General features: G+C 36.2%; 2 protein-coding genes across 2 annotated transcripts; both read right to left on the bottom strand.

Annotated features, from left to right (window-relative positions):
- Positions 1 to 9,584: 9,584 nt before the first annotated feature.
- Positions 9,585 to 21,054, bottom strand: LOC128512658 (myosin heavy chain, fast skeletal muscle-like). The gene is made up of 41 exons (XM_053486035.1): positions 21,011 to 21,054; positions 20,212 to 20,247; positions 19,735 to 19,953; positions 19,500 to 19,643; positions 19,202 to 19,358; positions 19,075 to 19,102; positions 18,877 to 18,988; positions 18,490 to 18,582; positions 18,296 to 18,359; positions 18,108 to 18,206; positions 17,923 to 18,026; positions 17,702 to 17,840; positions 17,417 to 17,535; positions 17,167 to 17,316; positions 16,887 to 17,057; positions 16,499 to 16,799; positions 16,343 to 16,407; positions 16,175 to 16,262; positions 15,923 to 16,040; positions 15,715 to 15,838; positions 15,469 to 15,605; positions 14,999 to 15,254; positions 14,635 to 14,877; positions 14,366 to 14,542; positions 14,124 to 14,269; positions 13,952 to 14,042; positions 13,393 to 13,782; positions 13,176 to 13,302; positions 12,843 to 12,961; positions 12,539 to 12,735; positions 12,272 to 12,455; positions 11,995 to 12,160; positions 11,759 to 11,883; positions 11,263 to 11,571; positions 10,961 to 11,164; positions 10,740 to 10,865; positions 10,486 to 10,656; positions 10,218 to 10,322; positions 10,041 to 10,136; positions 9,817 to 9,948; positions 9,585 to 9,673 (listed from the first exon to the last, which is right to left on the bottom strand). Exons 3-41 carry the CDS (start codon positions 19,939 to 19,941, stop codon positions 9,653 to 9,655), a joined length of 5,805 nt encoding a protein of 1,934 aa, XP_053342010.1. The 5' UTR covers positions 19,942 to 19,953; positions 20,212 to 20,247; positions 21,011 to 21,054; the 3' UTR covers positions 9,585 to 9,652.
- Positions 21,055 to 24,628: 3,574 nt separating this feature from the next.
- hspb15 (heat shock protein, alpha-crystallin-related, b15) lies at positions 24,629 to 26,027 on the bottom strand. The gene is made up of 3 exons (XM_053485869.1): positions 25,526 to 26,027; positions 25,363 to 25,426; positions 24,629 to 25,072 (listed from the first exon to the last, which is right to left on the bottom strand). Exons 1-3 carry the CDS (start codon positions 25,875 to 25,877, stop codon positions 24,928 to 24,930), a joined length of 561 nt encoding a protein of 186 aa, XP_053341844.1. The 5' UTR covers positions 25,878 to 26,027; the 3' UTR covers positions 24,629 to 24,927.
- Between the last annotated feature and the right edge of the window lie 579 nt (positions 26,028 to 26,606).

Below are 26,606 nucleotides of genomic sequence, written 5' to 3'. Positions count from 1 at the left end.
GCTTCGCCTTTTTCTGCGCTTTTTGGAGAACGCGCGAGTTTCTTCGTCTAAAAACAACAAACGGAATTCAGCTCCAAACAACTAAACTCCGACTCAGGTACGATATAATGTCTAATATTCAGCTCGTTCAGTGTGTGGAGTGCAGGATGTTTGGACATTCTTTCTCCGTCGTTAGTGGTAATTTTATTTGTGATAGGTGTGTGTTAGTCAGCACTCTGACGGAGATGATATCAGCGTTAGAGGAGCGCATCCAGACTTTAAAGAGGGTTAGAGAATGTAAGAGCAGTGTTATTCCTGTAGCGGACAGTCTGGGTGCCACAGGCGGAGATAACCAGTCACAGCGGGGCGAGTGGGTGACGACTCGGCGGCATACTCGTTTAGCCAAAGCTAACGCTAAGGCTAGCCCACCGGAGCACACCTCTTCTGCGCTTCACGTTTCCAACAGGTTTGCTCTCCTCAGTATTGCACCCACTGAGAAACCTGGAAGAGCTCTGGTTATAGGAGACTCTATAATGAGACATGTGAAATTAACCAGGCCTTTAGGGGCGGCAGTGGTTAGGTGTATCCCGGGAGCCAGAGCACCGGACATAGCAGGTAATCTTAGGGCTCTAGGACAGCACAGATTCTCCAAGATAGTGGTACATGCTGGAGTTAATGATATACGCCTTCGTCAGTCAGAGGTTAGTCAGAATAACTTTATAGAAGTGTTTAAATTAGCGAAGGCAATGTCTGATGACGTAATATGCTCTGGTCCCATCCCAATGAGACGTGGTGACATAACTTACAGCAGGTTATGGTCGCTGAACCGCTGGATGTCCAGGTGGTGCTCCGAAAACAACGTGGGCCTCATTGATAATTGGAAGACCTTTGAGGGCAAAGGAAGGTGCTGCTCTCATTTCTTGTAGTATAGCTCATAGTCTCAGAAGAGGCCTAGTTAATCGGTGACAATCCAGAGCCCAGGCCAGGGAGCAGACAGACAGGCTAACCCAACCGTCTGCTAGCTGCATAGAGTCGTCACCCAGGGTTCACTGTATTGAGACTGTGTCTGTTCTCCGAGCTAAAAACAAATTTAGAAAGACTCAGAAAGTCTGTTTTAGTAATTTAATTAACATAAAGACCACAAACTCAGATCATCCTTAATGCGCAGCCGGCACCTCTGATCTGAAGCTAGGACTGTTAAATATTAGATCTCTCGCATCTAAAGCAGTTATAGTTAATGAAATTATCACGGATCAGGAGTTTGATATACTTTGTTTAACAGAAACCTGGATTAAACAGGACGAGTATCTAGCTCTAAATGAAGCTAGTCCTCCTGGGTACAGCTACATACACCAGCCTCGGTTAACTGGTAGAGGAGGAGGCGTCGCAGTTATTCACAATGATAATCTGACTATTGTACAAAAACATGGACACAAATTTAATTCATTTGAAATTCTTTATAGTAACATAAGTGTATTTAACTATATTAAGTCAGCTCAGTCGATTCCGCTAATTGTCATTTACAGACCTCCAGGGCCGTACTCTGAATTTCTTAGTGAATTTGCAGATTTCCTCTCAAACCTAGTCGTTTCTGTAGACAAAGTGTTAATTGCTGGAGATTTTAATATTCATTTTAAAAATCCAGAAGACCCTCTGAGAACAGCATTTATGTCCATACTGGACTCGGTAGGAGTAAATCAGTGTGTAGTAGGACCCACTCATAAAGCAGGTCACACTTTAGATTTAATAATATTATTCGGATTAAGTATAAGAAATTTATTCACAATATATATCGAGTTTTATTCAATATATTCAGAATCCATTCAATATATTCAGACTTTTCATTCAATATATAGAGTTTTCATTCAATTCTCTCATAAATATTTTCCTAAACGGCTTGCCATGATATATATATATATATAAACTGTATTTTTCTTGTACCTGTCACTAACTTTAATCTAGTGTTATAAACAGACCTGAATCCACCTTGTTTCAAGACAAACCACCTCATTGTAATTGGATTGTTCAGAATGGAAATAAATATGTATTTATTTATTTATTTATTTATTTATTTATCTTTAATCTGACCAATTTGCAAAACAATACATTTCACCCAATATGTTAAAACTATTATTTTCTTTTACTTGTCTCAGTTCCTGGCTGAATTTGATGTGTATTTACGGCACCAGAGGTAGTTCTAGGTTGATTTCATTTGAAAAAAAAAAAGGAAATTTTTTTTTAAATCTCACAAATTAGCAGACAAAGTCTTCTAAAATGTAGAAATTAGAAGAAAAATTTCTACATTATTCCAAAATAGTTTTTGAAAAATCAAACTTTATGACTCATTTTTGTTCATGTCTGCACTATACTGTAGCTCCTGTGTCCAAAGATCAAATCAGTCGCCAGACCACCGTGAATCCTCCCGGTGGAAAGAAAAAGCACCCAGCTCATCCTTTAGTTAAGGGAGATTAAAATGCTCTGTGTGGACCACTGTGTGAACAACCTTCAGAACTGCCTTAATTATTTATGTGATAGATTCAACAAAGTGTTGGAAACATCCCTTAGATATTTTGGTTCATATTGACATACAGTACATGTAGCATCACATACTCACTGGAGATTTGTCACTACATATCCATGATATGAATTTCCACCACATTTCATTAGTGCTCTATTGGATTGAGACCTGGAGCCTGTGGAGGCCATTTTAACTCATTGTCATGTTCAAGAAACTAATGTGCCATGATTGTCACATGGAACATTATACTGTAGTCATAATTAGACGGACATCAATACTCAGCAAAAATACACAGCTGGTAATAAGGGTATTATTACACCACCAGTAGCAGCCAGAATCGTTGAAAGAAGGCAGGATGGATCCATGTAGCCTCAGTTTCCAATTATTACCTGACAGGAACATGAGAAGAAAAGTCCTTTAACTATTTGGACAGCATATACAGTAGTACATGGAGGCACTGCAGATCCTATTATTAAAACCATCCCTGAGTCAAACACAGTGATGGCAGTATCATGCTGAGGAGATGTTTTTCTGAGACTGGGACACTAGGCAGAACAGAGGTTAAAACAGATGCAGAAAATTTAAGAGCTCTCCTGATTGAAAACCTTTTCTAGAGTGTTTAGGATTTCAGGCAGTGGTTTGAATTTCAACAAAACAACAACTACATTTAAATTTGGGCATTTGTCAGACGCTCTTATCCAGAGCGACTTACATTTTTATCTCATTACACATCTGAGCTACCCCTGGCCCCAACTAGCACCCAGTGGCAACTCAGAACAGCTCTGTCCTGGAGAAGCCCAACCATAGTCCATAACTAAGGAGCATCCCAGGAGGGAAATGAAAATGGCTGTGGCTATACAACAAGGTGGCACTTTAGCAAAAAAGAATGAAAGAAACTTCCAGATGAAAGTTATGCCAATAATTCACAAAAAGACCCAAGATTGTGCTTTAACCAACTACTAACCGATCCATAAATGTTTGGTTAGGATATTTAAAGAAATTGAAACTATAGTTCAATTGAAATGAGTGAAACACACTCAGAACTAAAGTAGTTACAGTACCAGACTGTAATAACGAATATTGACTATTTTCCATACAAGGCTGAGGTGTTATGCCGTCTGAGGTAGACCTATTAAACAATAGGCACTACCCAGATCTTCTGAATTATCCAACATATACAGTGCATTTGACAGAGTGCAATTTCAACTCTTTAAACAGTTTTAGTCATCATTAACTACAGTAACATGGATTCTTATACAACCACCTAAGCTGGTCAAAAAGCCAACTTTTGGCCTGTTAGTCTGCTGTCCAAATTATCGATGTGAGAGTTACACACCCTAGGAGTGCAGAATTTGAAAAAGTTTAGGCCTTAGCTTTTCTATTAATTTTTGTAGTTGGACCACCCTGCAAAGGAAAGATGGCAATATTACATAACTACCAGAGGTCGGTAATCAAATTCAATAAATTGACACCTGACTTTCTTACGAATAACGCACATTTCATTCAAAATATTATGAACACAGACCAATAATTAGCCTTTTTTTTTTATTGTGTGAAATGGCTAATAAAAATAGGTAATAAAAACGATTATGATGTGGAGGTGAATTGGTTTAGTGACTCCTGGTCGTGAGTGACAGCGTTGGGGGAAATCTGTTGATTGTCGAATCGTCGATTACAAAGTAAACACCAGAAAAAAGCCAAAGCTGTCAGGTGCCCAATTTAGGAAAAAAAAGAAAAGAAGATGGGGAGAAACGGGCAAAAGATAAAGGTATGCAACAATGTTCTCTCTGTATGATTAATGTATTCATGTCATTATGTTAATTAGTGGTATAACGTTAACTCTTAGGTTAATTGTTAGCCTTCTTGCTTATGCTGCTTGCTATGCTTACCATGCTAAAAAAAAAAACACAATAAAGGCCTAATATACAAACCATCACAGAAATTCTAATGGTTTCTATTAAATACCATTATGAACCATTAACTTTTTCCAGTAAAACTATCACAAAATTCCTTATTCCACCAACCAATAGAATCCATCATATACCAGCAGACATTGTTATACTACCATTAATACTACCATTAAAACCAATACAATTCCTATTATAACAATTAAATCCATTACAATTTTTATTATTTTTGGGCAGGATTCTATTGTTTTTTTTTTCAGCAGTGTATACAACATGAGATCTAATAAAATTTAAGCCCAAAATTATGCTTTGCAACAAATCTGTTGCAAGTACATTTATTTATTTCCATTATTTATGTTAATGTTGGCTAGAGCCAATGTATTTACAATATATTTATAGTATACTGTACATAGCCTGTGTAATTTACATATGTGTAGATAGTTAAAAAGACATTTTCCATTTGCTATAACTCTGTTATGTGACAAAGCATATAATTTGAGGCAGTAAATTAACCAAGCAGCTAATTGTTTCTCCCTTAGATTAGATTATATTAGATTAATAAACATAATAGGGCATATTTATTTAAATTTGCAATATTTTAAGAGTAATATTGTAGACAACAGTCTTTTGATGTCAATTTCAATTATTATTATTAAAAAAAAATTCTTAAATAATATTTGTTTGTACAGAGTATATTTTTTTAAGTTATGACTGGGTTATTTATTTCTTGCCAAAATTGTAAATAATACAATTAATAAATTCTAAATAATACTTTTTGAGGTTACATTGGGAACACCATATTTCTTCCTAAATTTACTCTGACATCTCTTAAACAAATGGCTGTTTTCCGCCTTCCTTATTGGTCCAACTCAGGGGCATTCCAGCAGGTTTTAAGCTCCATACATTGTGGAGAACATTGAATGTTGTCCATTAGCTTACTTTGGTTAGCCAGCTAACATGTTATACTTGCCACGCATGCTAAGCTATAAGTATAAAAAGGAAATAATTTTTTTGGAAAAAAATGTCTCTGTTTTAAATATCATTAAAATAAATTTAACACAAATCAAAAAATGCTACCAAATTAAGTGTTAAATTGATCTCTTCTTTTGTTTTGCAGTTTACTAACTGCTAACTGCACTCATCTTCAAAAGTACCTGTACTTACACCACACTTCCAATTTCTCATGCTTTCATATTTAAAACAATTGTCTGTGGAAGACATAAACGAAATTATTGAGCTCCAGCCTGCTTTTGAGTCAGCTATAAAGGGCTTTTATTTTAAAGTCAAATCACTACATCCCTACACAGGTGTAATGCGGCCAGGGTGCAAAAAATTTAGCTCTGCCACTTTTTCTCTCCAAGTAAAAAATGCGGTTGAAATGAACACTTCATTTCAACCGCACACATGAACACAGTAGTAATGGTAAGTTTGAATCATTTTAGTGATTCAGATCTTTGAATCTCGTTCATCAAAATGAACTACTGTAATCTTTTTTGAGTCATTTAGCTCATTTTGTTCTTTTGATTAGAACTAAAATAAAAAGTTTAACTTTTAATAAACAGATCCCCAACATGTCTACTGTACATACACAAATTGAATAACAGAATGAGCAGCTCACCTCTCATATCTTCTGATCTTCTGAGCCGTTCGTACTTTTGCATCTATTGCACTGTATAGCGTCTATGGGAGTCATGTGACAAAATAACAAACAACTAGGAGTAGAAAACTTATTAGGAAAAAACATTCAATTTCCTGTTTACTGCATGGCATACAGCAGCGTCTATGGGAGTCACGTGACAAAAGAACGAATGATTCGGACCAAAGTTACGTTAAAGACTTGTTCGAAAAGAGTTAAACTTTTATGAATGACCCATCACTAATTTACAGCCTTGTAAAAGCATCAATCACACCCAAAAGAAGGTTAACGAATTAAGAGAAAATCATGAGCATTAAAGAGACAAACAGAGAGAGAGAGAGAGAGAGAGATTCACCATTATACATGCTGCACGTATATATTTATAGTCAATATCTTTATTTTTTCCTTTTCTTCTCCCTTTTGTTTTTTTATGAGCTTTAGCAATAACGAATGTATGCAGGTGCCCTCAAACATTCTCTTTGTTACATGACTTTTACTTCTTGTATCCTCTCTTAAGCAAGTGTGTTAGCCCCAGAGTGTGAATTAAAAGTGCTTGAGTTATAAAAAATATAAATAGTGATATAGTGTTTTGTGAATGATTAACCTCTATGTCCTGTGTGTAAATAATTTTACAAATTACAAATTACATGAAATTATATGAAATATAATTTATATTACATACAAATTATATGAAAATGTATATGTTGTATATGAAAAAATAGGAATATAATTTTTTTTATATTTTTTCAAAACAACCCTTTTCTTGACTTTTACTGTATGTTTTGTATTATAATTTTGTGATAAGGCTTATAAAGTTTTGTGCTGAACGCTACTGTTGGCTCTGAGCTCTTTTCCCCCCGGCTATTCGGTGCAAAGCGGCACAGTTTGTGTGCATGTGAATGTATTGTAATCCTATTCCATACGTGTTCTGAAACCACACCCCCTTTCACTTTTAATTTACAGAGGGAAAGAAATGAATCCTTTCTCTATACAGCAAAGAATGAATAATTGCCATGGATGAAAAAAAAAAAAGGTGGAGCTGAAAATTTATGCGAGAAGAAGAAAAAGCTTTAAAAGCAGATGCTGTGAAATTCTTCAAATTAGCAGATTATGCCTTTGGCATGAGGGGAAATTACATTTCTGCAGACTCTAACAGCTCTAACATTACGGTCAGGGACAAAGAGTCTGGATCCAGCAGCCTTAGGGTTGACCAACACCTCTCCCCTTCTGTACCCGAGCCAAGTGAAAAACAACTAAACAGTTTAACTGGAATAAAATCAGAGGCAGCATTAGCTCGGGCTAGTAAACTACTTACTCATTTTAATTATTATTGTAGACAATATTAATTCAAAATAAGGCTGAGAAAATATTCTTTTTTAATTAATATTGACTACAATTTTTTAAATTCCAGATTACCTGTTCAGTTTGATTGGCATCATTTTTACCCAAGTAGATCAGGTGAGAAGTGTTGGTCATCATCAGCAGGCACTGGTTCATCATCACTGACCTGCTGCACTTTATACTGATAAGTGATATATCTTACACTGACTGCATCAAGATGATTTTAAGCATATTATTTCTGTATTGCGTTATATTTTTATACTAGTAAGTTGTGCTAAAAATAAATCTACACATTAATGAGCCAGTGTACCATGATATGGGATGTGGTGGGCTGCTGTGGGCCAGGAAGTCCAGGGCTCCACATTTTAGTATTTATTTCTTTTGAGGTCTGATATTCCCGCAACTCCATCCTTATTTAATTATAAATAAATAGAAATACAAAATAGTTAACAGCGCCCCTGTTGCAGGCCCTGAGATGCAGAGCTCCGTACTGACATCCACAGACATACAGACACAAGTGGGACCTGGATATGTCACGGATAAACCCCAAAGAGCGCCATGCGCTCAGACTCCATTTTGTGTTCCTTTGTGTTTTTTTTGTTTTTGAACTTTAATTCCCAGACTGCCCCTCGGTGAGGTGATGGGAGCGCTCACCTGAACCGAGGAAGCTCATTAAGTTTTATTATACAGTAAATAGTCCTGTGTTAAGTTGACCCTTTGTCGTGCATCTGTTTAGTTGAAGTGCTGTTATGTTGAATTGCTGTCTGTGTATTTCCTGGTCTGTGAATCTTCCTGTTTTGATTAGCTCCTAGTTATGTTTAACTCCTAGTCATGTTTAGCTCTTGTCTTGTTTAACTCCTAGTCATGTTTAGCTCTTGTCTTGTTTAACTCCTAGTCATGTTTAGCTCTTGTCTTGTTTAACTCCTAGTCATGTTTAGCTCTTGTCTTGTTTAACTCCTAGTCATGTTTAGACATTTACATTTAGGCATTTGGCAGACGCTCTTATCCAGAGCGACTTACATTTTTATCTCATTACACATCCAAGCAGTTGAGGGTTAAGGGCCTTGCTCAAGGGCCCAACAGTGGCAACTTGGTGGTTGTGGGGTTTGAACCTGGGATCTTCCAAACTGTAGTCCAATGCCTTAACCACTGAGCTACCCCTGGACCTTAGGTCTTGATTATGTTTAGCTCTTGGTTATGTTTAGCTCTTGTTGTGTCTAGCTTAGCTCATGTGCCGTTTAGTTCCTGTTCAGTTGAGTCCTGCTATATATAGTTCTTGTTGGTTAAGGTATTATGAATCCTTTGTGTTTTCAGTGTTATTGTGATTTCCTAGTTTCATTGTTTCATGCTCCTTAGTTCTATAGAGTGAGTGTTTATTTATGGTAAATTTTCCTTATTAAAAGTCACTTTCAAAGTTAATCACTTCTGCGTATATGCCTCACGTAAAGCCCACACACAGCACCTTGTGACAGGATAGACATAATTTTTTTGTTTATTTATGTTCCATAATATGTTCCATAATTTGTAGATTATCCATAGTGGATAGAGCTGGTGTTTTATGTATTTGTATTATTTAATATGCTGAATATTTACAGTTAATTAATTCACCTCATAGTCACAATATATTATGGCGAAGCTACTGTACTGTACATGTGTAGTCCCGCTCAAACATGCCCAAAGTGTAGCCCCACCCTGATACTTCAGGCTGCAGCCTAGCCACAGACCCCAACAGGTTTGAGCAACCACCAGGATCGAGGACAGTAAATGGGTCATTGTCATATACTGTAGGCTACATACAGCCTGGCTTGCCCTTATCACATTTTAACTTAACTGCTTGCTAGTAGTCCCATGCGCAGTGGAAGACAGTAAATTTTTGGGCTACCTTTCACATCAATATCTACATTTAACACCACACTGAAAGTTCAGTTCACTCACCTGTGCCTTTTTGTTTTTCTTCTACTCTAGTGAAAGAAGTTGTAGCATCGGAGATAGAGCTTTCTGTAGCTATCTTTGGGCCCGCTCGTTATTCACTCCCAACTGTTATTTTATTTACTCTCAATGTATGTATTTGTATTCAATTGTTTTATTTCTGTTTAATTTTCTTTTAAACAAATCTGGTGCCATGCTTATCATGAGTTCTGTCACCACACAGCATGAATGCATGATTATAACTGCAGGTCTTCCATAAATACAAAGAACCAAGTATAGTTTATTCAATAATGTCTTTATTTAAAGTTTGTTTTTACAAATAAATCATTAGTAATTTGCTGTTTATTCTGCTGATTCCTTGCCCTAGAAAGGTAAAGAAACAGAGAGAAAGAGAGATTATTACATATGATTTTGCAAACTTTTTGGGTCTAATTAGCTATTTAAACAAATATATAAGATAAATTAATAATAACTATAACAATAATAAGAATTTTAAAAAACTTTACCTTTCCAGCATCACGGCTCTTAGCTCTGAGCTTGTTGACTTGAGACTCAGCAAGGTCAGCACGCTCTTCAGCCTCCTCCAAATCATGCTGCACCTTTCTCAGCTTGGACAGGTGGGTATTGGCCTGTTCCTCCTAAATACATAGAGTTGTAAAGATTATGCTTCTTGATGTTTTAGAAATGGTATTACCATTTTCACTAATATGCCTAGGCTGATTTGTCTCACCGCTTCCTCAGACTGTCTCTTATAGGCCTTGACCTTCAACTGCAGTTTATCAACCAGATCTTGCAGCCTAACAATGTTCTTCTTGTCCTCCTCAGTCTGCAAATTAAACATTTTTTTTGTAACTTTTTGTTTTAGTAAAAAAAAAGGGCCTTATTATTTAACACACTTTATACATACTTGGTAGGTGAGCTCCTTCACTCTCCTCTCATATTTGCGTACGCCCTTAACAGCTTCAACTCCACGTCTCTGTTCAGCCTCAACTTCGTTCTCCAGCTCGCGTACCTGAAAGAGTTCATATGATTGAGAAATTATTGAGAAAACAATCATTTAATTCAATATAATGAGTTACAAATCCTGGTGTGTATCAAAAATGGAACATTGGGACATGGACAGCTTGTAAGGCTTATACATAAATAATTTTTAAAAAATTCCTTTCAAGACCTACCCTGGACTCCAGTTTCTGAAGTTGTTTCTTTCCTCCCTTCATGGCCAGATTCTCAGCCTCATCCAGGCGGTGCTGAAGGTCCTTCACTGTGACCTCGAGGTTTTTCTTCATTCTCTCAAGGTGAGCACTGGTGTCCTGTTCCTTCTTCAACTCCTCAGCCATCATTGCAGCCTAATAGAGAATTGCAAGATTGCTTAATCCTTGAATTGTTGAAGCTGATAAGCTAGGTGTAACGAATAGGAAGCAATATTTACATCAGTTATGGCTTTCTTGGCCTTTTCCTCTGCATTTCTTGCTTCCTGCACAGTGTCATCTACATCACTCTGGATTTGAACAAGGTCAGCCTCGAGCTTCTTCTTGGTGTTCACCAGACTTGTGTTCTGTAAAGAAAGTACAAATTATATTATGGACTTTCCCAAGCAGTAATACACATAATTTTTTTTAATAAAATAAAATAAAAAGTTAGGTTTTTTACCTGAGAGTGCAACAATCCACAACGCTCACTAGCATCATTCAGCTCTTGTTCAGCAACTTTACGGCCTCTCTCTGTCTGTTCAAGGGCAGCTCTGAGCTCCTCTATCTCAGCCAACATTAAAGCGTTTCTACGCTCCACCATGGCCACTTGCTCCTTCATGTCCTCTTGGCCTCTCAGGGCATCATCAAGGTGCAGTTGGGCATCCTGAAAGCAAAGATAAATTTATATAATATCCTTTTTATAGATGATTGGATGTATGTGGAGTCTTTATAAGGACTAGTAGTCATTTATTTTAACGTCACCTTGAGTTGTGCCTGAACGTTCCTCAACTGTTTCTGTGCCTCAGCAGCTTGGCGATTGGCATGGCTGAGCTGAATTTCCATCTCATTGAGATCTCCCTCCATCTTCTTTTTAATTCTCAAAGCATCGTTCCTGCTCCTGACCTCAGAATCCAGAGTACTCTGCATGGACTCAATTACCCTCTGGCTGTTCCTCTTGATTTGCTCGATTTCCTCATCCTTCTCAGCAAGCTTCCTGTCAATCTCACCCTTTACCTGGTTAAGCTCAAGCTGGACACGAAGAATCTTAGACTCTTCATGCTCCAGTGTGCCCTGTGTATGAAATATAATAGAATGTGCTTGAAGTAACATATATAAGATCTGTTTAATTGTGACCATCAAAATCAAGTTACTGACGAAATATTTTCATATACGCGTTATGTACTTATTATGTACATATTTATTTATGTGTATATTTAAGTGCTATCAATCGTCCTCGTGTTTGCTGTACTCTGTGTACCTCAGCCTCCTCTAGAGCAGTCTGAATCTCAGCCTTCTCAGTCTCTACTGCTTTCTTGGCCTTTTCAAGCTCATGAATGCTCTTTCCAGTCTCACCAATTTGTTCAGTTAGGTCTGAGATCTCCTCTGTTTAAAGACAGAGCACAAAATTGTAAACAAATTATGAGGGTGTGCTCATAACTAAGAATGAAAAATATGGTATCTGGTAATGAAATAGATCAGATAGTTTTGACATACGCTGTAGATTCTTGTTCTCCCTCTTGAGTGTTTCAAGTTGATCAAGAGCTTCCTCATAGGAGTTCTTCATCTTGAACAGCTCAGTGCTCAATGAACGAGCCTCCTTTTGGGCTCCCTCTAGCTCAGCCTGACCCTCCTCATACTTCTGCTTCCATTCTGCCAGGACCTTTGTTAAGAGTGAGATGCAACAGTTATTTTTGGTAAATCTTGTAAGAAGACAACAAATGGAAATGTAAAGCGTCTCAATAAATGTGAATAAATAAATTATATAGTTTACCTTGTCAAAGTTCCTCTGCTTCTTGTCAAGGTTAGCAGCCAAGGCATTTGCTCTTTCCACATCAATCATGAGGTCCTCCACCTCACCCTGCAGTCTCTGCTTGGTCTTTTCCAGAGAGCCACACTTGGAGTTCACAGCCTCAATTTGTTCCTCAGCCTCCTGCAGACGCTGGGCCAGCTTCTTCCTGTTAAGCATTTCATTTAATTTTAGGGGTAAGTTTTAAGGTGTTTTTGGTGTTATGATATTTCTATTTTGTTTAAAACATACTTGGATTCTTCAAGTTCTTCAGTGCGCTGAATAGCATCAGTCTCATATTTATTTCTCCACTGAGCCACTTCACTGTTGGCCTTGGACATTCCACGTTGTAATTCAGCCTTTGCCTCCTGCTCCTCCTCAAACTGCTCCCTGAGAAGATCACAGTCATGACGGGCAGACTGCACAGCATGAGCCAGGGCATTCTTTGCCTGAGAAGAAAAAAGTATAATTTGGTTATAATTATTTTTAAAAACCCTTTAGAAATTCATATAACCAGTTATGTATAGATTTTGGTAGCATTTCATTATGCTTTTACCTTAACTTCCTCCTCCATTTGCCTCTTGAGCTCCTCAATTTGCTGAGTAAATGCCTGCTTGCCTCTGGTCAACTGAGAAATCAAAGCTTCCTTCTCCTCCAGTTGACGTGAAAACTCACCTGTTTGATTGCAGATCAAATGGTAAATTACAGTAACATACTGTAATGAAGGCTAATTTGGATTAATATAATGAAAGCTTATTTTTATTATAATTGCTTGAAGTTTTATGTTTCTCTTCATCAATTTGTTAACCTTTCTGTCATACTATAGAATGTATGATGGTTAACCAATTGATGAAGAGCAACATCTTGACAACTTATAAAGGTCTTGTACCATTTTCAGTTTGTAGTCTGGCTCTTTGAACACTGATGTCATTAACCTGGCGTGCATTCTCATCATTCTTGGCCTTGATCTCACTCAGTTGGTCCTCAAGGGTACGGCACATCTTTTCAAGATTTGCCTATAGAAATGAAAAGATAGGTTTAATTGTTTAAACATTCCAGTCAGTAAATGATTACATTTTGAGTGAACATTAAATAAAGCTTTTGACCTTAGCCTTAGCAACAGCCTCCATATTGCTGGAGAGATCATCAATCTCCATTTTGAATTCACTCTTCTCCTTCTCAAGTTTCTGCTTGACGCGCTGCAGGTTGTCAATTTGTTCTCCCAGCTCTGCCACACTGTCAGCTTGCTTTTTGCGGAGGGCAGCAGCAGTTGCTTCATGCTGTAATGTGGATTCTTCTAGATCACGACGCAATTTCTGGAACTCAGCCTCTCGCTTCTTGTTCATCTCAATCTGAGCTGCAGTTGCTCCACCAGCCTCCTCAAGCCTCTCACTGATCTCCTCAAGTTCCCTGGACAGATCAGATCTTTGCTTCTCAACCTTGGCACGAGCAGCACGCTCAGCCTCAGTCTCTTCCTCCAGTTCCTCAATGCGGGCCTATTATTGAAAACCACAGATTTGTAAAGAACCATCTAATTATGTAGAATTAATAATGTCAAATTTTGTCACATTCTTTCATTTCATTCTAATGAAAACATGATGCAAACTAAACATATTTTGTGGCCATTCAATAAAGTAATCAATAAAATTAAAAGAAATTACATACCTGAAGCTCCTTGATCTTCTTCTGATGTTGAGCACCAAGAGATTGTTCATCCTCAATCTTGCTAAGGAGCTGGCTTATTTCAAACTCTTTCCTGAGAGAATTAAACAATAACTTTGTTTTAGCATACTGAAATATTATTATTTATTTTTTTTCTAATTTGCTATATAATTACTTTTTCAGCTTTTCATCAGACTGCTGCTTGTCATTCTCCAGGTCCATGATAGATTCCTGGGCCAGTTTTAAGTCACCCTCAAGCTTTCTCTTGGCTCTCTCTAGATCCATGCGGAGTTTTTTCTCTTGCTCAAGAGAACCTTCCAGCTGTAAAAATATGAAATATGGTAAAACCAAAATATTGATTGCTCACATGCAGAAATGTTAGAAATCAGTTTTGCAGTTCTTTATCATGTAACTTACATCATCTACTTGCTGTTCAAGCTTAGTCTTGGCTTTTGTCAGAGTGTTGACTTTGTCCTCCTCTGCCTGAAGATCATCAAGGGTCTGCTGATGTGCCTCTTGGAGGGCTTTCTTTTCTTTTGTGAGTTTTGCAATGCTCTCATCTTGAGTTGCCATCTCCTCTGTAAGGTTCTTAACCTGTGTTTTTGAGAACACAATTATTGTATTTGTGGAAAACCATTGAATTAGACAAACGGAAAAAAGTATTTTAAACATACTGTAGTACAAACCTTATTTTCAGTGGCATGTTTCTCCTTTTCCACTTTAGCCAGAGTGAGCTCCAAGTCATCAATGTCCTTCTTTAGCTCAGAGCACTCATCCTCCAGCTTGCGCTTCTTGGCTGTCAGCTCAGCATTGATCTCCTCTTCATCTTCCAGTCTCTCAGTGGTCTCTTTGAGTTTAGCTTCAAGCTGGATTTTGCTCTTAATCAGTCCCTCACATCTCTCTTCAGCATCTGAGAGATTCTCAGATTCCTATATATTGTGTAAAAAAAATATCCATATTACAAAGTTTGACCATTTGTAAAGTAAAATGGATTTAGACTTGCATAACATAGTGGTAACTAAACACGGAAATTGAAATGAATATTCTTACAGATGCAACTTGAAGCTGCAGGTCATTCTTCTCTTGGAGGAGTGCCACCATCTTCTCTTCAAGCTCCTTCTTTTTGGCTTCAGCCTTGACAAGATCTTCCTTGCATTTTAAAAAGTCCTCTTTCATGGTGGCCAGCTCCTTCTCAGTTTCAGCACTCTTCAGCAGGGGCTTGATCTTGTAGAATACCTTCATCCATGGCCAATGTTTGACATTCATGAATGAGCGGATGTTGTACTGGATGGTGTCAATAGCTGACCTGGTAAATATAAATTGTTCTTTTGTACATTTAGTCTGATTTATGTCTTATTTTTAAAAAGTAATTGGGATTAAAAAACTGCTTTATTCAAAGAAATACATTTGTGAAAATATTGTTTACCTTCATATTTTAAAACAGTTTAGGTGATGTTAATAATACTGTTCAAAACAGTAAATAATTGCTTTTTAAAGGTATAGATAAAATGATAAAATACCTTCTCTCCATCATTTTCACAAACTCTCTTCTCATGAGGAAACCACGGCAAAGAGCCTGAGTCATTGTGACCAGAGTAGCCAGTTTCTCATCTCGCATCTCTTCAAGAGTACCCAGCAGACCAGCTTTGAAGAACACCTGAATTAAATGGCAGGGTATTATGTCACTTGGCTCTTAATTGGTTACTTAATATTTATTTAAAAAGGACAAATGATAACTCTCTTTTTGACCACTTCAGCCTATTCACCTTAGTGTGTCCAAATCTATACTGGTCATGGTCAATGTCGATAGAGCCCAGAAGCTTCTCGCAGGCCTTCTTGTTGTCAATAAACTGGCCCTCAGGAATAACACTGGCATTCAGCACTTTGTATCTGTGAAAATGTATTATCTCAAGATTAGATGACAACAATTAGCAACAACTAAGCATTAATTATTAATATGAAGTGCTTTTGCACCTTTGCTTGAAGTCACCATAGAGGATTCTGCTGGGGAATCCCTTTCTGCAGATTCTGATACCCTCCAGCACACCGTTACATCTCAGCTGGTGGATAACCAGGAAGTTCTCCATAAGACCTGAAAAAAGAACGGGGTAACCAGACATGGAGTTATCACATGTTTATCATTTCCACTGCTCACAGTGGGTCTGCTGACATTGAAATTATTTGGAATAGTTTTTCTAACATTTAATCATCAAATCTATACTTTACCTGGAGTCTTAGACTCATTGGGAATCAAGCAACGCACAAAGTGAGGATGTGTGCTCCTCAAGTTGGTCATCAGCTTGCCCAAGTTCTCCTGTGTAGTTAACATATTATTAGAATTGAAAGGTTAAAAGTGAATTGTCTTGATATTGATTTAATATAAGTGTTACAAACCCTAAACTGTGAGGATACAGTCTGCATAGAACCACCCTTCTTCTTGCCTCCCTTCTTGCCGGCCTCTGTGTGCATAAAATGACATATACCGTTACAATTTAAAAGCATACAACTGAGCAAGTAGCATAAATATTTCTTTAAAATAAATGAAATTACCCTCAACAACTGGTGGATAAAGGGTAGACAGCAGTTTAACAGCCGACTTCTGGTAGAGCTGCACAACAGACTCATTCAGTGGGTCCTTGTTTTTGTCCAACCAGCCAGAAATGTTGTAGTCCACAGTACCAGCATAGTGAACCAGGGAGAAGTGGGCCTCAGCCTTGCCTTTGGCAGGTCTGGGTTTCTGGAAAGCATTGCACTTGCCAAGATGCTGGTCATACAGCTTGTTCTTGAAGCTGGTGTCTGTAGCCTTGGGGAACATGCACTCTTCTTCAAGGATGGAGAAAATACCCATGGGCTACAGTACAAGAAAGATAGTGTTGAGTGGACATTATACATATTGCAAATGTAGTATTTAACAAACTGACCGGCATAGTAACCACACCTTCTCAATAAGCTCAATGCAAGCAGCCAAGTCCATGCCAAAGTCAATGAACTCCCAAACGATGCCCTCTTTCTTGTACTCCTCTTGCTCCAACACAAACATGTGGTGGTTAAAGAACTGTTGGAGTTTCTCATTGGTGAAGTTGATGCACAGCTGTTCCATGCTGTTGAACTGAAGAGATGTAGATAATAATTACTGCATATTATTTAAAATGAAAAAAAACATAAAAATGTCAAACTTTAAATATAAAACCAACAGCTTAAAAACATAAATCACATACATCAAAGATTTCAAATCCAGCAATGTCCAGCACACCGATGAAGAACTGTCTGGCCTGTTTGGTGTCCAACATCTGGTTGATACGTATGACCATCCACAAGAACATCCTTTCATAGATGGATTTGGCCAATGCACTCACAGAATTATATACCTAAAAGTACAAATGTCTCATCAGTTTTGCTTAATTTTACTGACCATTTTTCATGATTTACATAAATGCATGATTTTCTTTAATACTTTTGCTCACATACCTGTGGCACAGTCTGACCCTTTGTCACATATTCATTTCCAACCTTTACTCTGGGGTAGCACAAGGCCTTCAGCATATCCGCTGAGTTCAAACCCAGAAGGTAAGCGACTTTGTCAGCCTCTGTTAATAAGTAACAAAATTATATTAATTGCACATACATGTACATGTTAATCTATATAACCAAGAAATATGCTTGAGTTGTGGTTTTGAATGACCAGACCAGACCTTTCATGTAAGAGATTTTCATAAAATATTTCATAATATCTTCAATAAAGTTCAGTCTCACCCTCTGTGCCATCAGGCTCAGCCTGCTCCTCACGTTGCTTTTGCTTGAACTTCATATTACCATGATGAAGAACAGCTCCAGTAAATTTGTAGATGCTCATTTTCTCCTCATTACTGAAGCCCAAGATGTCAATAGCAGTCTGTAAAATAATGGGAATAGTTAAAATCCATAAGGCTTCATAAATTATTTCAACGTAAGGCCTATTAGCAAGAATCACTTACATCTGTGGCAATCAGTTCCTCCTTATCATTAATGCTTGGCACAGTGATCTGACCCTGACTGCACATGGGGAAGTCGTAGGGGTTGGTAGTAATGAGCGTCATTTCTATGGAAAAAGGATGGTGGTTAAAACATATTTTTAGCTAGTGTAGGCTAAACAAAGGGAACTTTTATATTATTTTCTTACCAATCAGCTCAGGCTTTTCATTGGTCATCATCTGATAAAAGATGTGATATCCTCTCTCATCAGAAAGCTGGAAGGTTACTCTAGACTTCTCCAGCAGATCTGATGGGAAATGTGCCCATGTTATTTCCAAAAGTTGGAGTAGTAGAACAAATGTTTTTTTTATTTTTTTTTTATTTTTTACAACTTACATGTTTCAATGTCAGCACTAGACAGTTTGCCGGATGTGCCAAAATGAATTCTGATAAATTTACCCTGGTTTTGGAAATACAAAGGATTTCATGTCATTTTGACCAGCATGAGCATTTTGTACACTGTGTATAAATACCACCATTTATAGAATACTGTAGTTGAACTATGTGGAGTCAAACAGGTTCACACTTACAAAACGAGAAGAGTTGTCATTCCTCACAGTCTTAGCATTACCATAGGCCTCAAGCAGAGGATTGGCTGCAATGATCTGGTCTTCCAGAGATCCCTGCAACACATAAAACGTTCGTTGTGATTGTTTTACATTGTTATTGTCTCACATGGCATTCGATTTCAAGTGGGGGAGAAAGAATATTTAAAAACACATAATACAAATAAGTTCTCATATTAAACATTTTTTTGGCCTTTTCCAATATGACACCATTATACATACTCACAATAAAGATGTATGTTTTATAAAAACAATGTAGGCAGATGAATATATACAGTAGAGGGTTCTCATATTTGGAAACTGCCTGACCCAAAAAAGTGCCCTGCAAACTGAGTAGAGCTTAGTTCATACCTGCATTTTGCTAGGACCTTGGTCCTTCTTCTTGTCACTCTGCATTGCAACTGTGGCAAAGTACTGGATGACACGTTTCGTGTTCACAGTCTTTCCAGCACCAGATTCTCCACTGGTTTAGATTAGATAAAACGATTAATAATAATACTAAAAAAAAGAGAACATTGTTTTTATTTGCATTTACTCAGAGGTACTTACGTAATCAGGACAGACTGGTTCTCCCTATCTGTGAGATGAAAATAAAATCAATTATAATTTAAAATAATTAAGATTTAAAACAAGTTAGTAGTATAGTCAACACTGTTTACAATTAGATCTTTCTTACCAGTAAGCATAAACTGATAGGCATTGTCAGACACAGAGAAAATGTGAGGTGGGGCTTCCATGCGCTTTTTGCCTCTGTAGGCAGCCACCACTTCTGCGTCATACACTGGCAGCCACTTGTAGGGGTTCACAGTAGCACAGAAAAGTCCAGAGTAGGTCTGAAACACATATGGACAGGAATGCTCTTATACAAGAGAAGAAGTACACTAAAGAAGTGTTCAATCTTTTTAAATATGCAGCTCTTAGGATGAAAACTACTAGCTTGTTTATTTATTATATAGTGTAGAACTTTTTCTTACGTAGATCATCCATGCTGCGTAACGCTCTTTAAGGTTATACAGCACAGAGGCTTCATTAAGGTGGGTCATCATGGCCATGTCCTCAATTTTATCGAACTTGGGAGGGTTCATAGGGGAGACATCATCCTCCTTAACTGTTCTTGACTAAAAGAGAATCAAATATTGGATGTTTAGTGTGATTGAGTTTTACACACTGTTATGAACATTTGCTGTGCATTTCATCATTAATTCTCACCTCCTTGGTGTCAAGCAGTTCAACAGTGACTTTGTCACCATCTCTGCTCTTGATTGTACCCTTAAGATACAGTTCCTTGGCATCAGCCACATAACAGGCAGTCTTTGCATCAAAGGGCTTGCTTTGAGCTTCAATTCTCTCCTTCTCAGGCTTACGGAGATAGATGGCAGCTTTGCCGTAAACGGCCATCTCCGCGTCCGTGCTCATGGTGGCAGCTGACTGCAATAATAGAAAGATAAATGAAAATAAATGCATTATACAAAATGTACCACCTTGAAGGAAACATAAGTTTAATATTGTAGTACCAAACACTTCACATCTAGAAAATAACAATTATATTTTTATATAAGTTTTTTTTTTTTTAAATGGATTTAGCATACATTTTACTACAGAATCCATGAAAGGTTATCTGGGTGGTATTCTCTTATCATTAAAAAAGAACTTACTGACAGTCATATTTCTTAGTTTTTAATTTACCTGTCTCCGCTCTCAAAGGTGAAGAAATGTTTAAACCTGTAAGCCAATAAGATACAAACATATTAACCATAATAATAATACTAGCACAGCTTTTATTCAAACAATAAAGGTTTTTATATTTCATGTTGGAAAAAACAATACGTTTTATTCAAGTTGCTGCTGATAATACAGTTTGTAGTTAAAATTCTAAATAATTTTAGAAAATAATGCAAAAGTTTATCTAGAATTTTCAGGCTTTTGGAGCCTACTGTCTTGCTGCTTATCTTCTACAGTACCAGTATATAGCACTGATCATTTAAAAGTTTAGAATTATTTAATGCTAAAATAAGTCTCTGCTCCGAAAGGTGAAGAAATGTTTAAACCTGTAAGCCAATAAGATAAAAATATACAGTAGTAACCACAATAATTATGGCACAACTTGGAGTCCATGCCTGCTTAAATACATACTGTCAAGCAAAAGAGGGAGATACCAATGACTAAAAATTTTTGATGTTTGATATTTGATATAAGGAATTTTGATATTGAGGGGGAAAAGATACTACTTTTCACTCAAGTTCTTGTTGATAATACAGTTTGTAGTGAAAAATTTAGATATTATTTTAGAAAGTAATGCAAACGTTTATCTAGAATTCTCAGGCATCTACAGTACTTCTTCTACAGTAACTATACAGTAACTACAGTAACACACACACAAATATATATACATACAGTATCTTCTTATTACTCTTAATTCAAAAGCTTAGAATTATTTGATACTTATTCTATAGAATTATGTGATATAAATAAAACTGCATCTCACCACACTCAAGCACTGACAGGTCTTCACTGTAGTCTCCCTGTGGGACTTGGAGCTACTTATATTGGAGTGGTTTTGCCAGCTAAGCAAAAGTTGAATATGGCCAAGTCACAATAATGCAGCATAGTGAAGAAACATTAGATGCTGGCATGCATAGCTGTGTGCATGCATTTTTTGTGTTTATATTTAGATTTCTTAGATTTAGACATTTTTCAAATGTATTTTCCATCCAAAGCATATCTGTTATTCCTTGTTTTGCTGATCTGAAGTCATTTGTCTATACACACATAAGTAATTTAAACATTTAACACTAACATTTACAGTACTGTCTCTCACATATGCAATTGTCAGTCAAACATATATTTAATATTTACATCTGACACATCACTTCAGTGTAATAAAAATATATACTTATCACCATAACACAGACTTAGCAATTGCTTCAAAATATATACTTAAAAATATTATTAAAGAATAATCAAGGTTGTTTTGGATACCGAGAAAATTGGATTTTACTTTAAATTGCTACAAACTTTAGGGTTACATATTCCTCTTATTTTGGGTGTGTGTCTATCTGAAGTCTGCAAACTATAGTTTAAATGTAACATTTTGACATTATTTATTTGTTGTTGTTCTTTTCATTTATTATGAACTTTGGGAAACCAGTGAGGATAATATTGATTATATTTATACATGTATTTAATAATAAAATTGATAATATTTTAAAATGCTTAATTTCCTAGATGTCATCCTTGTCTCCTTAATCAGTTTCCTTAACATAATCAGTTTAATGTGGTATTGTTGACAGTATAGCTTCAGATTTTACAGGCACTATAAATCTTTTGATCATGTCTCTTACTAATTCCTTACATGGTGAAAGTGGGGCACCCTGCAGCCGATAGCATTCTCAGTATTCCATATCCCCTGTCTTTCCACAGCTGGCCTTGTCATGTAACTGAAGAGGCCCCTGGATATATTTTTGGCAGTTGCATACATCCATATCCTGTACATAAATACTTTATGTATGTATGTATGTATGTATGTATGTATGTATGTATGTACATATTTAAGTATGTATGTATGCATGTATATAAATAAAGTTTATTAATATAATTGTGCTCAATATGCAGTTTGCATAATATCTTTCCAAAGAGAAAGATTTACTTAAAATGAGCCATATAATCTGGATACAATAACTACTGACCAGCGACAGTCCTACTCTTTATAGATGGCATGGATATATTAAGCAATACCTCTGATTGTGGATGTTGAACTAGTATGCCTTAAGCAGGCATATTAACTGAAAGGCATATTATGCATGATGGTTTAGAAATAAGAACCACGTATTACATCTAGTATATATAAAATGCCTCTTTTTATGATAAGATCTATTTGGGTCAAATTTTCTATAATTCGTGTACCTGATTATTTTATTAAAATATGTGATTTATTCTCCATAATTTCATTATGTATTGTTAATAAACATCTGAGCTCCTTAAGGCAGGAGTGAAAAGACCTTTGGAATGGGTACTGTTACAGCTAGTTGGTCAAGATAATGGATATGTGTAAGGTAAAACCCGCAGCCCAAGTTGACTGATCATCCAGATATGGAAGTCAAAATGGTGGAATATTTTTGCTTTATAATTAGCTGTGGGAGAGGCACAACAAGCCACATAAGCATTTTAGATGATCAGCCAGCAGGGTCTTAATGAGAAGCCCATAAACAAATATTGCGTTTGGGATGTAAAGTTGCAAAATAATATTTAATTTACATTTAGATTTGTGCTGTTACAAAATAATAACCCATTATTAGTTATTAAATAAATGATCCAAGGAAGTATGTCCAGGGTTATGGTCAAATTATATCCAGTGTTATGGTCAAGTTATAGTAAGGGTTATGGTCAAGTTCATGGTCAGGAGCATGTTGGTCTTATTCCTATTAAGGCAAATAATGTGTGTATTCTGTAACTACACCATCAACCATAATATTAAGAGGTTACATGAATAACGTTGAAGATCTTTTTACAATGTCACCCTTTGATAGGTGGGATATATCAGGGCAACAAGTGAACAGTCAGTTCTCAAAATTGATTTATTGGAAGCAGTAAAAATGGGCAAGCAAAGGATTTAAGTGACTTGAGTGCCCAAATTGTGATGGCTAGTTTTCTGGGTCTAAGCATCTCTAAACCTTCAGGTCTTGTGGGATGTTCTTGCTCTGCAATGGTCAAGTCTTACCAAAAGTGATTCAGTCCAATAAAAGTGAACCAGTGAGAGGGTCATGCGCATCCAACACTCATTGATACTAATATCATAACAAAGTCTAGCCAGACCGGTCAATTGCCCATGGTGACTACATCCAAAAGGGTAGGGTCTATTCAAATTTTTTTACATGCAAATGACTGGGTGTGTGTAAAGTTACTTTTATATAACTTTCTGTAGTGGTTAGAACAGTCACCTGCATTTCAAGGATTCAATTTCCGCCTCGGGTCTGTGTGTGGAGTTTGAGTGTTCTTTCTGTGCTTGGTGGGTTATCTCTGGGTACTCTGGTTTTCTCCCATAGAAGATGAATGAATGAATAAATACTTGCATTTCTTTCAATTACTAAATTACATGAAAATTCTGACAAAACTTTATTCAATAATATAGTAAGTAATCCAACTAGCCAGACACTACCTTAGTGTATATAATAATGTAATCTTAGTGTAATTAAACATGAATCATTATTTAAATATTGCAGTCAGTAGTTCCTTGGAGACAATCAAGATGGATGTAAAATAATATTTTTACTATTCATATTGTTATGGCTTTTGGTCAAACCATTACATTTGAAATTAAATGATGGTAAAGTTATTGTGAAGATTTAATTTAATGGTGTTGCTTTGAATTGAAATCAAATTGTGTAGAAATTACAGGTCTTTGTTTATGTACAGTAAATTATTATATATATATATATATATATATATATATATATATATATATATATATATATATATATATATATATATATATATATATATACAGTAGAAAGTTTTTGTTTTTGTTTTGGTACTTGGGTAGCAGGTATTTTACTCACAGATGTTAAATGATTATGTTTGCAATAAACATTATAGAGTGTCTTGGCGTCCGCCTTGAGTGCCAGGTGACATATAAAATTTTACTACACATTTTGATTTATGGAGTTATTTCTGGGGTCAGTTTTAAACTTGCTGGCAGCCTGACCCCTGCTGGTCAATCTAATCATATTTGCCCATGTGCCTGAGAGGGTGTCTGCAAAGCTGCTAATCAGATTTGTTTGAATATGTAAAAGTATAATGTTTAAAGGTTTGTAACACATGGATATCTTTCAAATGAAGTTAGCAAAGGAATGATTGTTTAAGATTTTGTACTGTTTTACAAACATTTTAATTTTCTAAAGCTGTAAAGTATTAAGTATCTGAATATTTTACCATAATCGGTTGACATGTTAAGCTTGACCACATACAGTAAACATGAGTATAGGTACAGCAGTTATCACTTATTTAAAGTAGAAATGTTATTAAAATATTGTACAGAAATCAGCATGTATGTTATTGATGAAGTAAAGAAATAAAACTGCAAATCATGCTTGGAAATTATTTTTATTAAAGCGAAAAACAGATTTAGTTTTAGAGTGATTTTGTTAGTAGCCCTGTTCAAGTAAGAATAAAAAAGGTTCCATGTAACCTGGCATAAAAAAGTACATGGAAATGGAAAATATAATACATGGAAATATTAACGCAAGACTGCACAACATCGACTGGATCTTCTGTCGTGTTAAATTCTAACACCTTAACAAATTCTGATTAAGTTTACTTAAAAAAAAAAAAAAATCTTTGTTTAAAAAAGTGAATGCACTGTATGTTAGCAGTAAATAAGGTTACATAAATATGTACATAATAAATCTAATGTTTTTCTTTGATCTGTATTGGGATAACAGTCTCTGTGGGACATCCGGTGGTAGAAATGCCAACAGGTACCTCAACTAAGAGAACCCCTTCTGAAGTAAGCGAAGAGCTTATTTTTTGAAGATCGACTTCTGCAGGCAGCCTAATGCATGAAAAAGCAAGTTTATCAAGGTGTGATCCCGACAGACAAAATAATGTGAGCTCTATGAAAATGCTTATTTAATTATATTGCATTTTACTTGTTTAGCGCTTTCAACAATGAACATTGTCACAAAACAGATTTACAAAAAATATGAATAATTTGCTATAAAGTTTATATTTCTAAATGCTTTCTATAAAATCATTGATTTTATTTCACCAATTGAAATGTTAGAGGCACTGTCACATAGCCTATTTGTCAGGAAATTAAATGCATACTGTATACAAACTTACTTGTACTTTCTTGTAAAACTCCTGAAAATTGTCCCATGTTCATTTTGTAGTTCCTCATGTTTACCTTTATATATAAAAAAAGAATACAATAATTAAAGTTGAGAAACAGCCCATTTGCAAAGCCTTAAGGATTTCTTAAAAAGGTGTAAAATACATATCATACCTGATATTTCCACATAGCCCTCATTAATTCTGACACTAATTTCCTCTGGGCAAAAATGGTTGACATCTAAAGAGATTCTCCAGGTCTTACTGTCACTTTTGCCATGTGAAAATCTTTGTTGTTTATCTCCAGTTGAAGGTGAGACTTCTGGACACACAGGAGTCACCAAAGGAAATGATAGAAATCCAGGAAAGGAGGATTTTTCCAGTGTTTTGGTTACTGTGTTTATCCAACTCCCATCATCTCCTCTAAGGAAAAAGGGTGCTTGATTGCACTGATCTAAAATGCTTGACTTTGGCCAGTCCTGGAGAGAATCCCATCTACCATTCCGATTAAAAAGAAGACGAGGCATTTTAAAACCAAGAAGACCTTTCCGTTGTTTCAAGTCAGATTTTTCAATAAAGCAAACTCTATATCCGCAAGTTAATGTAATGTTTTCCAGAGTTATCACCTTTTTATGAACGTTTTCCCTTTTTATACTGTTGGTGCCTGTTTTGCCCTGATAAACCCTTCTAAGCCCCAAGTGTAAACAAAACAGGGAGGTAAAGCTTTCACTATGATGCTACATTCTGACGTACCCACAGCGACGCAATCCTCCCCATATTAATAGCTCTGCAGGGATAATGGCAAATTCTTGGCAGATGACAATAGGCACACTGGTGATGGTTTTCTCTCAGTGGCCTCTGTATTCTAGTCACATCTCAGTGCTCTTCACCTCACTGTAGTAACTGCATGTTTCTCTAGCTTCATCAGTGAAAGAGAATGTAATTTCCTTGTAAAAGAGCCGAACACAGGCTGCATGGAAAATGCTAATACTGTATGTTAATACATCAAAGCATAATAATTCAGCGCTATGTTCAGGTTTTTACTGCAATTGATTTTAACCAACTGTGGAATTGTATTTATATTCAACATTCAAAACAAGCACTAATTAATGTCCATTTATAGTTAATACATTAAGAGTATTTAATACTAATTATGTCAAGGTCATGTTGGATCTGCAAGGATTTATTAGAGTTCTGAAGTCTTTTTTTGGGCAAGAATTGCACAACATACTCCTCTCACAGTATCACCTTTTAGC

The sequence above is a fragment of the Clarias gariepinus genome, chromosome 24 (genome assembly GCF_024256425.1).
Source record: "Clarias gariepinus isolate MV-2021 ecotype Netherlands chromosome 24, CGAR_prim_01v2, whole genome shotgun sequence".
Classification (NCBI taxonomy): Eukaryota; Metazoa; Chordata; class Actinopteri; order Siluriformes; family Clariidae; genus Clarias; species Clarias gariepinus.
The sequence above is the reverse complement of the archived record's forward strand: the minus strand, read 5'-3'. Positions and strand labels throughout refer to the sequence as shown.

What these genes read in the sequence shown, in the direction of transcription:
- hspb15 (XM_053485869.1), bottom strand. Translation starts at nt 25,877, where the DNA reads ATGCCTCGTCTTCTTTTTAATCGGAATGGTAGATGGGATTCTCTCCAG. An exon ending in GGGCTATGTGGAAATATCAG is followed by an intron (nt 25,427 to 25,525) that starts GTATGATATGTA and finishes TTATATATAAAG; the next exon opens with GTAAACATGAGGAACTACAA. An exon ending in AGTTTTACAAGAAAGTACAA is followed by an intron (nt 25,073 to 25,362) that starts GTAAGTTTGTAT and finishes TTCATGCATTAG; the next exon opens with GCTGCCTGCAGAAGTCGATC.
- LOC128512658 (XM_053486035.1), bottom strand. Translation starts at nt 19,941, where the DNA reads ATGAGCACGGACGCGGAGATGGCCGTTTACGGCAAAGCTGCCATCTAT. An exon ending in GCATTGAGCTTATTGAGAAG is followed by an intron (nt 16,800 to 16,886) that starts GTGTGGTTACTA and finishes CTTGTACTGTAG; the next exon opens with CCCATGGGTATTTTCTCCAT. An exon ending in GTGAAAATGATGGAGAGAAG is followed by an intron (nt 15,255 to 15,468) that starts GTATTTTATCAT and finishes TATATTTACCAG; the next exon opens with GTCAGCTATTGACACCATCC.